This window comes from Dermacentor silvarum, unplaced genomic scaffold (genome assembly GCF_013339745.2).
Source record: "Dermacentor silvarum isolate Dsil-2018 unplaced genomic scaffold, BIME_Dsil_1.4 Seq1021, whole genome shotgun sequence".
Taxonomy (NCBI): domain Eukaryota; kingdom Metazoa; phylum Arthropoda; class Arachnida; order Ixodida; family Ixodidae; genus Dermacentor; species Dermacentor silvarum.
Genome location: NW_023605460.1, coordinates 1,202 through 15,454, shown reverse-complemented (window position 1 = coordinate 15,454; position 14,253 = coordinate 1,202). Strand labels below are relative to the sequence as shown.

The 14,253-nt window shown below is 42.0% G+C and overlaps 1 protein-coding gene across 2 annotated transcripts; it reads right to left on the bottom strand.

The window, feature by feature from the left end:
• Positions 1-6,855, bottom strand: LOC119434359 (serine beta-lactamase-like protein LACTB, mitochondrial). Of its 2 annotated transcripts, none has more exons than XM_049659458.1 (7): positions 6,587-6,855; positions 5,821-5,887; positions 5,108-5,298; positions 3,804-3,899; positions 2,362-2,461; positions 2,095-2,260; positions 1-1,074 (listed from the first exon to the last, which is right to left on the bottom strand). In XM_049659458.1, exons 1-7 carry the CDS (start codon positions 6,704-6,706, stop codon positions 540-542), a joined length of 1,275 nt encoding a protein of 424 aa, XP_049515415.1. In that variant the 5' UTR covers positions 6,707-6,855; the 3' UTR covers positions 1-539. The 2 variants fall into 2 exon arrangements, with proteins under 2 accessions (XP_049515415.1, XP_037557454.1); XM_037701526.2 differs by lacking the exon at positions 6,587-6,855 and adding an exon at positions 5,997-6,448.
• Positions 6,856-14,253: the final 7,398 nt, after the last annotated feature.

The window sequence follows — 14,253 nt, the reverse complement described above, 5'->3', positions numbered from 1 at the left end:
AATGTCCATATTGAAACGTCACCTTTTCAAATCCTTTTAATGGAAACTGTTGTATATTATTTTGCCACGCAATTGACGAGTACTCCATTTGGTGGTGCTTATAAATTGGCCTACAGAAAATGACCAAAAGGCAGTAAAAGAGCTACTGATAATATATATCGCATGCAATACTTAGAAACTACTACATGCATATGTGAAAAGCCATAGACACAAAGCATGTTCAAGTGCGCATTTATAAAACTTTGGTTATTCATTCATGAGTTTTAAAAGGTTTTAGGATACTCGAATTCCTTAACCTTATAGTTGCACATGGTAAGATGGCACATGGAATGAAGGAAAAGCTTCCTTTGTAAAAAAGTGACATTTGCTACAGATGTTCATAAGTAATGGGCATAGCCGTTTCAAACGGCTGACAAACAATAATTACAATAATAATGCTAAAAGACAGTCCGGAGATTAAGGCAGCCGCCTGAGCGTTCCCATCACCTATTCATTCTTGGCATGTGTCACACCAGCCAGCACCCTATCACTGCGTCCTCTTAAGAGCAGAGTTCCGCAAACTGCCTGGCAATCCCAAGAGCCATGTTTCCGTAACCAGCATTGGAGATGTTGCCAATCACGGCAACAACTACACCTCTAGGAGGGCTTGGAGAGTTCGCCCGAGTTGTGTTGATGGTTTCCTCGGGATTCCACGTGGAAGGCAACAACACGAGTGCCGCCGTGCCACCAACAGATGATCCCGTGTGGTATGCCGCAAACGCGGGCCACTCAACACAGCCACCAGGATTCTCGCCCGTTTCCGTCAGTGACCATCCCATGCCATAGCTCTTGAAGAATATTTTGTCCCAGTTGTTGTGCGCCTTGGCATGTGGGGTCCACAGCATGCGTACGGTTTCTGGCCGCAGGTAGCCAGCCTTGTACTTGTTCCCGTCAGCCTGGACGCAGTACAGCATGACATTGCCAAAGTGCACGAGATCATTCACGGTGGAAAGAAGGCCGCCACCTGCCCACTTGTACGAGCAGTCCACACTGGGTGTGTTCACAAGGCAGCCCGTTTTGTCACGGGCGTAGAACCTGCATTAGCAAGCAATGTAGCTGAGAGCAAGCTCTTAGTAGTTCAGAGAGATAGAATATGGGATGGACGCTTGAACGACAAAAAGCAGAAAGGTTTGCCTTAGGAACAAGGCTGCGTTGACTTAAGACTGGTACTGTTAACCATGCCTACAGTTAAAACAGGCTACGTACCATTTCATTAACCACCATACAACTTTTATACTACCTGCGTGACAACCTGTTAAAATTATATAAAAAAGAAAAGAACGGTAAAAGTGTGGACCTAGAAGTCTTGAACAAGGAAGCCGATGGCTGCCTGTACATTTGTTTTTTTAAGTGCGAGTAAATATACAAAGTATTATTCTAAACTTAAATCTAATGCCTCATTGCTATTGAAGGCATGTGGAACACTGTCTGCGTTGCTTGACCTCACACAGCTCGCACCGTATGCCTTTCGATGCCAGCACAAATGCTATTAGTTTAAATACAAACGCAGCATGTGGTGGCAACTGAAAAGATTTCTGCAGCTGCTTATGCTAACATAAAAGAAAGTCGTAAATCCATATTGCAGCACACTTTGCTTAATCCACAGTTTGTCACTCTGCTTTGTGTATGCCCTGGGGAACAGAAAGTAGTTGTTTGCAAGAACAAATGTCTCTGGAGATCCTTATCCTTAATTTCGGCTCTTGCCACTATAAGCCAGTCGAGCAGGGCTTGGAGTACTTGCGATTCCCTGTTTTATCAGACTCTTTCTCTGTCCATAGAAAGTGCTAAAAAGTTGTATTAAAAGTGTAGTACCATAGTTCTAGTATCTCATTAAACAAATCAGTCACGGAAAGAGGACAGAACACACAGTAAGTGCACTTCGTAACCCTCTGCAATGCTTTGCATGGCGAGTTCATACAGCATATGTAATATGCACAAAGACAGGCAGGCACACAAGTTTGCATTCTTCTATCTACCAGTAGATAACACTGATAAACTTGACGATTTTGTGTGTGCACTCTGATGCTTTCCTAATAGTTTATCCACTCGGCTCACCTTGAACGGTTGTAGATAATAGGCTCATTTTGGTCCAGGACTGTATTGTTCATGCCAAGCGTCTTCAGCAGCCTTCTCAGGTGGCTTGCAAAGGGCTCCTTGCTTGCGTTTTCAACCGCTGCACTAATCAGCGTCCAGCCATGCGTGGTGTAATGGTACTTTGTACCTGTTTGCCAAAGATATAGTGCCACATAGCGTGCGGACGACTCCATGCAAGTACCGCTATTTGCTGATGGTTTCAAGTCAGTTGCAAGCAATGGAGCTTACCTGGTTCAAACAGGAGAGGATCATTCTTGAACATCTCCAGCGCCTCTTCAGTAGTGCTAAACTTCTTCTTGTTAAAAACCTCTGGGAACTCCGCATCTCCCTGGAACAGTTCAAGCAATGCACACGTATAGATCCATTTATCTGTGCTGTAGCAGTGTGTTTGTGACCTTAGAAAACTTCTGGCCACAAGTTTTGTGGCACCTAAGTTTGCCAAAGAAAAGAAAGCATGTCGTACTTATGACTATAGGTACATGTTTCTGATGTGTTGAGTATAATAAACATTCCTCATGCATCAATCTCATGTATGTATTTTTCCTGTATGTTCAGAAGTAAAATTAATTTACCAAACAACACTTTAACTGTGTAGCAAACCTGGTGCCAGCTGGAGGGTCCTATATATTTGCAGGTTACTGCAACTTGTATTCTCTTCGTTGCCCACTAAATTTAGCAGGCTGTTCCAGAAGGCAAAACCAGAAGTCTTTTGGGACCTGCACGCGTAAACATTAAAAGAGTCTATAGCACACCGAAATCCTGTGCTAGGCCTTTATGTTGAATCAAGTTATAGGCATGTCTCTTCTTGTAAATCTATCACTGAAAGCTCCCTCTCTCCAATTAATTAAAGCTCATTTATGACATCCACAGGACAGATCTCGGCGAGTTATGATTCAGAGGCGAGCCAGCATGCGCCATTTGAAAAACATTCGACAGAAAGTAGCAACGGCGATTCGGGCAACTAGTGCATTGGTGTTTAGGGTTGTTTCACAGTGAACAGACAAATGAGCAAGATACAGGTCTTCAGCTGGTGATTTATACACTGTTTCATACATAGCAGGAAATGCAACAACGGCTATGGAGACTTCTTTCACTACTCCCATTCACAATTAAGAAACAGTGCATCACATATGAAGGGAAAATAATGATATGCATCTTGTAAATTGATGTAGCATTATGTGTTATACATTTATGTCACAAGATACGACGTAATTATTACATGGAAGACCGCATATCTGAACCTATTTAACATCGAATAAGCAGAGCGACACATTTCTGTGACCAACAGCCACAGTCATGGTCAAAACAAAGTAAGTTGCATACTGGAAGCTCAAAGGTGCACTAATATAATTCGGCATACCCTTACATCCACAAATTGTAGTAGCAATAAATGAAGTCCATAGAAAGCTTCTCAGATCAAGAACAACTGCAGTGCAAAATACGCAGAGAGAGATTTCAATGATAGCACTACTTCTGCAGTATCCTCAGCTAAATATGAAGTGCGCTATAGTTAAGCTACAGTACACCATAACAAAGACAGATTGAAAACATGTGCAAGTAAGTCACCATGGCCACTTACATCCTCCGTTTGTATTTGTTAGAGTGCACTAGTCACAGCTTGGCTATAGGACATATATGATGTACAAGTTCTACATTTTAGCCCTACTTACACCATTTGCATCTTTTGTAGGTGGGCTGTTCTTGGAATTGGCGTAGTGACGTATCCCAGCAACATGAGAAACCAGATCTCTCAAGGTGATTACAACCTGCAATCAGTTTGCATGTGTTAATCATAAAATGCACACATCATCATCATCATATCGAGCCATTTATCTGTGCGGTAGCAGGGTGTGAACAGCGTAGTTCTTACATCAAGAAATGAACAAAAAAATTGAAGCATCATTTTCACTCCTCATAGGGGCAGTTGGTCAACCATTGTGATGTAAGAAAGCATTGTATCATTCAGCATTATAACTCAAGGCTGTATTGAACTTAGCTTGATATCTGGTTTGAGAGACGTCAGAGACGCGCCATGTGGGCTTTGTGAGTTTTCGCACGCACGACTGCGGCTTTCTTGGAGTTTTCGAACACGTGGAAAAACCACGTATCACGAACCACCTTTGCAGGCTGGGTTTTGTTCGAAACGGGGTTTTGCCAATCCCCACCCCAAGGGGGGAGAAGGGCGCAGCGGGGTTTGCGAGGCCTCTCCCAGGCGCACACCCTGTGGAAAGCCGGGCGCCTGGCCGGGGTGCACCTGTACCCATTTTTACCGGTGGGTGTCCGTCGGTGGGTTTCAAACGAACCACCTCCCGCAGCCGAGTCGGACGCCCTAACCGTTAGACCACGGCTGCGGTCTTAATTGGGTGTTTCAATGGCAACTTTGATTTGTATATATGTCATACAGTAGACTGAATACAGTATTACAGGCTTTTCAGTTCATTGTGAGACAACATCAGCCTAATAGTTGAACACAGTGGCAGGAAATATCCCAAGCATCTTTCATCACCTTGTGTATATCTTTTCAAGCATATGCTCATTTGACCTTGTCAATCAATGCTTGCAAAGACATTGCAGTCAGCTTAGTCTGAGTTATATTTCCTGTGCTCTAGCTTTGAGTACATTATTAAGCAAACAACAAAGGCAACATTGCAAGAAAACATTAAAACCCACATCTTACATGAACGAGAATATAGCTAGGGTTTCACAGCAACAAGACCTTTCCTTTAGCAGCTGCTACAGTTAGGCCATCTGACATTCTACGGACATCAGTAACTTAAATAGCAATGTAACTGGCTAGCACATGAATATACCCAAGTATGGAAAGACAAGCACAAAATGCCACTTCTGAAATAATGTTTCATCTCCTCTCTTGTGCGCATGCACTCACTTTCTTACATCACAATGGTTGACCAACTTGCCCAACAAGTTCATCTACAGGCATCCTTGGATAAGTGAGACGGCAATGTCAACTCACTGGCTTGCCATCAAATGTTTTCTTAGGAAAACTTGGCACGTAATCTTGAATAGGCTTGTCCAGATCAATCTTCCCTTCTTCCCACAGCTTTGCAACAGTCATCATCGCAATTGGCTTGCTGATGCTACCTATGCGCATCACTGTTTGGCTCCCACATGGCACTCTATTTTCAACATCAGCATAGCCGAGACCTAAGTGGAGTAGAGCAAGAGCACACGTCTGTTACAAACAATACCCATACCATCCACAAATTCACAAGAATTAGAGTACACAAGAAAATCTGTTTTTAACTGTGGCAGTACCAGAGCCGCACGATAGCTTAATTTACTTACTTCCGTTAGCTTGACGCATCTCTTAATTGACCATGTTCAAGAGTGCTAAAATGTGCCCGAGCATGCAGTCTTGATTCGCACTTTCGGATAATTTGAACCAGGTGTGTACGGTTCGCTGGGGTCACATTAATAGAAGCCGACTTCTTCCCATTTTCTTTTTAACGCCTGTCTAAACGTAAAGGAACGTCACCAAAGGTAAACTACGCAGTACGTAGGCAAATGTCTTTTGCAACTGCTTTGCGCGTGCTTTGCAAAATCAATCGTTTTTGCAAACTGCTCCTGTCATTAAGTTATCAAAATTTCTGTATTTTCATATTTCGGAGGTGTGCGCGTACGCGCGCTGGTGATGGTATGAAGCCGAGTTTAGCATAAAGAGCACACCTTCGGTCCAAACTGTCTTGCCGTCAACACTCACAGCCACGGCGATGCCAGGTACACCCCATTCGTCCTGGAATGGAAGAGCATAAAAAAATATTTTGCACACTTCATTCGTGGGAAACACAGCTCAGAATTCTTGTCATTCCATGGTATGTCTAACCAAAACGCTGGCCGTATACCTTCTTTCGTGCAAGTAGCTCGTGAGCATAGTTGATCGCGTTTTCAAGTTGCGCTTGCCGCCTTGAAACTTTCGAGCAATCACTCACAGTCAGCGACTCCACGGTATTGGGAGAAGAAGCAAGAACCTTTTGGAAAGATTCAGGTTCACGAGTCCACGCTATGTAACCCCCAATTCCGAGACAGATGGCACCACCGCAAATCGCCGAAGCTTTGCGCACAATGCGGAATCGACTGCTTCGTGCGTCGCCATGTAGCCGCCTCTGCACCGACAACCTTACGTCAAGGATGCGGAAAGCGAGCGAGCGGCGTATAAAACATAACGCCTTTGTCATAGTGTTTGTTTTTTTCTCTGCGAAGCGGCTGAAGGTTGAAAATTAAGTGTCGGAAAAAGTCGCATGAACTTATAAAGGCGATAACGCGATAACTCCGACGATAAACGAAACTAAACAATGATGCTGATGTTGATGCCATCGGGAGCATTGCTAAGAGCACTCTATGACTCTATCTGAACGTGCCAAGCTGCTAATAAGTGCATTGCAGTTTTCTGCAATGCTCAAATAGCCGTGGTATGCGCCACACTTATCGTTACAGTTATCATCCTGATGCTCTTCATCACATTCTGTGAAGCGGAAGACCTGGAGGCAAAGCCGCAAAGCTCTTCAAAAGTGTCTCCGACCGATTTTGAATACGACCCAAGTTTGTACCCCATGTTTTACGATTACTCGTTTGGGTCGAAGCCTTGCAGTTTGGAAGGAGACGCTGTAAGTACAGTTAATGGCCACTTTCTTCACAATAATGAGCTGCCCTTCATTTTCAGTGCCGCATTGGAGTTACGCTGTGCTGTCCATACATGGTATGTGCCACATTGAACCCTGATGCTGCAGAAGAGACTGGTCTTTGTACACTTTCGAGAGATGCAGAATAAAATGAATTTCTCCACTTATTTCATTCGTTATCCGCTTTTTCTCAACACACCCTCACCCCAGAGTGGCTGACTGCAGCTAATTCATTGAGCTCTTTTAATAAAAGCGACCATTGAGACCATGTACTGAGGGACCCACACGCGCTAGTAAAGTGCTACCATAGAATAAAGAACCAACTTTGCCCTACATTCTTTATAGACGAAATGAAGTAAATAATGATTCGTAAGTACTCTATCGGAGCACTGTTTCGCAAGGTTCAGCGAGCATGAAGGCGTACAGCATAGTCATAATACGTTTTCGGTTTCGTTTTCGGAGGTTAAGACCGACTAGATATCGACTCGATCCGCCAAGAGACAGTACAAAAACAAGTCGTCTGCGGGGTCTGCGCGCTTCGACGGCACACCACGCACACTCGCAAACCGCACCAGCCTCGAGGTTTGGCCTGTTTGGCTGCCACCTACGTTCTGTAATTGTCGAGTTGCGCCCCATAAATATCCGATGCCAGTATTTCCGTCCAAGCTGTCTCCTAACGGCGTTAAGTGTTTGCCGCTGTTTCTTCGCGGCACCGTAGTGAAAGGTTTTGGCCGAGGCAGCAAGCAGTTGGGTATACCCACCGGTGAGTGCTTTAATCCCGCTACTCCCTGCTTCAGTATATGTCAAGGTGCGGTCAAGGCAAGCATCTGGAAAAATGCTATCACCGGCGCTCCCTCGTTCGTACTTGTTGTATAAATATCGCGTACTATAAGCCACCGGCACTGATTTCCAGCGCACTCCTCGAAGTCCGAGCCGGCAATCTGATAGCGCCCTACCTGTACCGCATCTTGTCGATGGTTCCGCTAGCCGAAACCCTTTGTGAGGATGGTTTTCCTTATAAGATTTCCGCCGCTCTGAGACAATGGAGTAGGGCCTTTCTGTAGCTTGCGTAAGATATGGAATGGTGCGCAAGGTTAATCGCGTTCGGCTTCGATGGATTCGTGCGCCTCTCGTCGCGGGCCTGCTGATTAAACATTTATTGCGTCGCGCGAGTAAACCTCGGCTTGATGTCTTTTCTCTGTTTTCCTTTATTCTTTCTGGATATTTCTGTGTGGCTGAATCGTGGTATGTATAACGTAGATTAAGTTTTCGGAGTTGAATTAATACTTGTACTCGCGTCATCGCACGTCGAGCGCTGGCACATGGTCGTTTTCAAACACACTTGACCTCGAGCTTGCTGCTTTCTTTGATCCCCCTTCGGATGTGCTCGACATCTATAATGCAGATCTGTTAATTAAGCTCAATGAAGACCAAGAATGAGCTTTGTGGCCTGACTGGACGAAAAAAACAGGTCGTAGGACGCTTTATTACTGCTATGGATACCTTGCGCGACCTGAAAAAGTTTTTTTTTATTATTATTTTTTTTTTTTTTACATTTCACCTACCGCCACCATGCAGACACGTCGATCATTACATTCTTATAATTGGAAACTCTTATTAAGGAAACTAGTTTTGTATGCTAGCAAAGCTACTTAAGATGTGAAAACTGCAACATGTATGCGACCCTTTGTTAATGATCGAAAAAAAAAAAAAAATTGTTGGGCTACATAATTCCAAGCTGAAAAAAGTTAAGTCAGTCCCCCCTTTATTATTAACTTTTTTTTTTTTTTTCATAAGTCAGCACTATACATACATGCGGCGTTATGCATAATACCGCAGTAAAAATTTTCAACATGGTATTATTTCACTGTCTCAATTTATTTATTGCAGCTAAATTTGCCACAACAAACCAACAAAGAAAAGGAGGTGCAATAAGCTAGAAATCACACAGCTGAGCTCTGGTCAAGTTATTTTTATTTAAGTTGACTACTTCACAATTTGATTTCTGTCCCGATACAAAATTCATAAGTATCATTAGGATATAGCGTTATAACATGGCTGTTTCTTTTTTTCTTCTGTTTTATGTATTCTGTAGCTTGTATACAGCAGCTGAACCTTTGTGGCGTGTGGAGTATTCATAGCTTTGCCTTCTCTTGCAGTATTGCAGCATTTTTGAGAACACTGTAGATAAGCAAATCACATTTTATCATAAAGATCTGACGCTTGTGAACTCCAATTTTTAAAGGGGGAAATGGATGCCAGGTGTTGTTCTAAGGTTATATTGCTTGATATGTTATAGAATAACAACAAAAGGAGTTTAAATTTCATTTCCCGATTGTCAAGCGAAGTATTACAGCATTTTTTTTTTTTTTTTTTTTTTTGCGGGTATATATCTGAACTAAAAACCACACTAGGTGATCACATTGTAGGATTATCAGAAGTCATACGTGGCACTTTGTCCATCATACTGTCAGCTTAAGTGCTACGTTGCTCTCCTGTTTCAACATGCCGATCAAATTCACAACGTGCAAGACGTTAAATAGTTGACATTTCAAGTTCTCACTTGATCTAAATGTCAGAGGGAGAAATTAGCATGTTGCTACGCTTGCAGAATTTATTTCTACCAGTGCTGTGCTGATACCTAATAATTAGTAATTAATAATAATTACCTAATAATAATTATTAATTAATAATAAAGAGAAGCTTACTTCAATTAGGTCTCTCTCTGGTCCAATACCACAGCACATGCTGCAAATTGCCTTGTTTGCTTTTTCATGGCAGAAGTGTCAGTTGCTTCCGAGTTACTTTCGTTGTTGTTTTCTTGTTTCTTTCGGCTGTGTTGGCATAATGAACCCCTGCGGCTTCGTCACGTCGTGAATCATGCAATGGGTGCAGCTGCCCTGCTGCTGCATAGTTTTAGCAATTTCTTAATCTAGCATAGGAAGGTGCAGCTGTTCCCAGCTGACTCGTCTTGCACAAGGGTTTTCTCGCCAAAAGTGCGTACATGATCTTTAATGGCACTCTCTTTACTGTTGTGGCCATTTTCTTCTCTCAACAGCTGGTACTTAGCTGTGAGAACTTTCCATGAAATACTGCTTCTTTTTTTTCTTTTTCTATGTTTTCATTGCCTTGCACTGTGCTAAATATTTAGCACTCTGTGAAAGCTACAGCAAAGCTGAGCATTAAAGTTCAGTGTATCCAAACTCCTCACATGCCACAGGCATTACTCGTATCTTGTGTTAGCATTATAGCTTTCTGGGAAAGTCATTTCAATGTGAACTGCTCCCAAATTATTTTCAGTGCTCATGTTTGCTTGTGCTGTCATGGACAAATGAATATGAATGGGAAGGGATGTAGTAAAACACTTCCTGAACCTGAACTGATTCAACGGTGCAATTTAACATCACTACAAATCCATTCACCAGTAATTATGTAAGCCTAAAACTAAGCTTACAAGGCAAAATCATACCAACATCATATGAACTGTGGATAGTGGGAACTAAATGAATGCATTCCAGTTAGCTATAACTTGCTCGCATTTCATTCATCCACAATAGCACATATTTCTATATTCCAAAACAAGAGCGGGACAAACGACAGTTACTGCATTTGATTTCTGGAGTTGAGTTCTATTAGTAACTAAGCCAAAAATCAAAATTGAATTATGGGATTTAAAGGGTGCATTTAAAGAAATGTTTTGAGCTGTATTAGTAAATTACCAATATGGAATATCAAAAAGACTTGCCGTGAGAAGAAACTTGGTAAGCACGAGACGCATGGAGAAGCCGCCTTGAAGTTCCTGCAACAGCTCGCCAAGACGTCATAAATTTTGATGGTGTCTGCCCATGCCTAGTTAACTTTCTATCAGTAAGGATGGACTACATGGTATTCTAAACGAGCTGAATATTAAGTTTACCAAGCTTCAAGGACTTCTACTGAGCCACAGTGAGCAAAATACAAGAAAAATACTTTGAAATATGTGACATCACACTGACGTACCAGCTCTGAGGTTACGGCGTGAAACATCAAAACATGGAACTTTTACCTTCATTTTCTCTTCTAATTCTGTGAAATCAGCGAAAATTGAACTTTGAAGGAATACTTTATCAGTCTAAATTTATTTACACACGCGTGCTATGAGGGATGACGTGGTGGGTTTATTCAGATTACTTTAGACCACCTGTGGTTCTTCAGCAGAAACCAAATATGAGTGCATGAGCGTTTTTGCATTCTGCCCCATCGGAATGAGACCAGGGAGGCAGGGCATCGAACTCTTTTTGTAATCAGCAACACTATGCCATATCCACTGAACCACAGCCACCTGCCGTGGTGATGTAGTGGCTATGGTGTTGTGCTACTAAGCCTGAGGGCGCGCAATCAAATCCTGGTCACGGCGGTCACATTTCGATGGGAGTGAAATGCACGAACACCTGTGTACCATGCATTGGGCACACGTTAAAGAACCCCAAGTGGTCAAAATTAATCTGGAGTCCCTCACGATGGCGTGCCTTATAATAAAATTGTGGTTTTTGCATGTAAGACCCCAGAATCTAATTTTAACTACAATAGCAAGTTATATTTAAGTCACCCGCATGAACACAATTAAACCCCAGAATCTAATTTTAACTACAATAGCAAATGATATTTAAGTACCCGCATGAACACAATTAAACAAGTACACATAGAGACTAATGCGGCCTTTAAGGGGACATGGCAGGGTAAATGGGTCACCGTGGTTTCAGCGTTCTACATTAGAAAATGTTTTAAGTGTTTTTTTTTTTTTTTTTTTTTTTTTTTTTTTTTTTTGACACGACATCATTAACTCTTTGCGCAATTATGTACGAAAAATTAGCCATAGTTTCAAATTTCAATGTACTTTCTTCAAAAGCAAATGGCAGGATGACCAATTATGTTCACAGATATATTACTGTCTTCTACTGGAACCTAAGAAACTTGGGTTTGTACTACCAGGATGCAAGAAATAAAATTCTACTCACACTTACGAACTATACGAGAAATTCAGGATTTTATTGAAGCTGTTCGGGTTTTTCGTTTACACATTTACCACAAAGGTTAGAAAGGCTCCAGGAGAATATACACCTTCTTTTTTTTTACTTTCCATCATCGCAAGAGCCTTTCCTGGGTGATCCCCCCTCCCCATCTCCATTATTCTTTGCTCTCTGTTGAACTGCTAGACTGTGCTCTGTGATCCCACTCCTTATTAAAGCTGGTGAAAGCGAACTCTGAATACACCTTTCATTATTGGCAGGTTGGGACACAACAGCACAGAGAAATTCAGTGGTGAAGTTGGATGAATATCTGTGAAACAACCATGCTAGTACCCTACAACGCAGCGCCCGCTTAAATGAAAATGTGATCTGACAACTAATGAACGTGTGATAAACAATCTGTTTGCATATCAACCACATTATTCAATAAAACCAACAAATACGCCAACCAAAGCAGCTAAGATGACATGTAAACAAAAACCGCAGAGTTTTAAATACAAGGTTCTATGGCATAGCGTATGGCACTTAGCAGCATATTTAAATAGGTCAGACTGCTTGCTCACGCTTGCCGTTACTCTGTTTTACTTCTTGGGCTGTGCGTAATACTGTGGCATTAAAACGTAAATATATATCTTTTTTTTTTTTTTTCTGGTTATGGTATCGACATTCCTTCGTGCTAGCTGAAGGCGATTGATTGTAGGTTGAAGTGTGTGCATGCTAGGGGTGCGTGAATATCAAAATATTTTAATACGAATATTGAATAATAATATGCATATGTATTTATTACTAAGTTTGTTTACTATAAAACATTGGAACGTTGCAATTATGTTGCCAACACTGAAAAACAGACTAATAAGCCATCAGTAAATGGGTGTTTATTTGACCCTTGTTATTTTGGAAAATCGAGTAGGAGAAGGAGATATTAATGAAGAAAAAGGAGGAGAGGTCGGAGATCATGTCTCTAGCCTGCTACTACTCACTGGGAAAATTGAGTAATTCACAACTGTCTGTTTGGGGGCCTCATCAACATGTGCGTTATCAAATGCCCATCACCTTGGATGCATTTAGACCAGCACCAGTTGTCACTCACTCATTAAGCTCAAGAGCACGGGAAACACTGCAAATTAATGGAAAATTAGCAAGGCAAAGGCTACTCTAGCACCAAGACTGGTGGAGTACTATCAGCATGAGTTCAAACGCGACCAATTCCGAATGACTTCCAACGCATTGTGACGTGTTCTAGGTTCATCTTGGGTGCTGTTCTGGCATGGAGCAACGAATCCCTTCCTCCATGTTTTCCACATTGTTCAATTCCACCACACTGTCAGCTTTGATTGGCTCAAAATGCCGCCACTACAAAATTTGATTATATGTCGTTATTTGACAATATCCAGAAAGGTATTGTAACAGTTGCTTAATTCAGATTCAAAAACATACATTTAGCACTACTCCACGTTTAGAAAATGGCTACAGAGTGATTACATGTCACTCTTACATGTAATTATGTAGGACTCCGGCAGCACAGCATCTGCAGCAATCCCCTTAACTCTATTTTTTCCTTCATTGCAAGTGATTCGGCCATCTCATTGTCATCAAAATACTGTACTGTATTTTCAATAATATGACGCAACCTTGATCGCTGTTCGCTTGCAAAAAAAAAAAGACAGCAGGGTTGTGGGACCTTGCAGAATCACAGCCCAATTTCCACGAAGCTGTACCTTTCGTGCAGATGCATTAAGAATTTCAGTTGTCTTTAATTAAACTACTCACTTTAATATGTTGCCTGTATGTCGTGCTTTTCTACTAGTTTCCCATATGCACCAAATTTGTGCAAATATGCCATTCTTGAAACGCACTAGAGCGTTTGCACAAGTCGTATACTGGAAAGGCTGTAATTAACCTACACACTTTGAACTTTGCCTATATATCACCAGCGCATTGCGTTGGGGAATTATGGAGCGTCTCTACCAGCCGCCGCAGTCTCTGTGCCAGAGTGAAGTGAGGCAGTAGTGCAGCAGGTGTGCGAAAAAAAAAAAAAAAAAAGCATGTAGAAATAAAAACATACACACAATCGAGTCCTAAGTGCTCATTGGCTATAGTCGCGGATTATAGTCGACTGCAAAACTAAGAGAACTTGTCTAGTTTGCCGAGGACACTATAGGTGCCTCGATAATGCATGAAAAATTGGGAAAGAACAAGAGTGCAGTATACTTATTTTCAAATGTTATAATTGCGCCAGAATTGCTAAACTGCCCATGTCCACTGAGTGCGAACTTGGTGTTAGTACATACATTATTCTAGGACCTTGTAACCATTGTGGATAGCTTCAAGCACTTGGAGGAATTTTTTATATGGGCTGTAATTCACCCACACACATTTAACTGATAAATATTATATACATAATTGGCTTTGTCTGATGATCGCTACACCCCCCCGGGGTGGCTCAGTCAGCCATGGCATTGCGCTGCTGA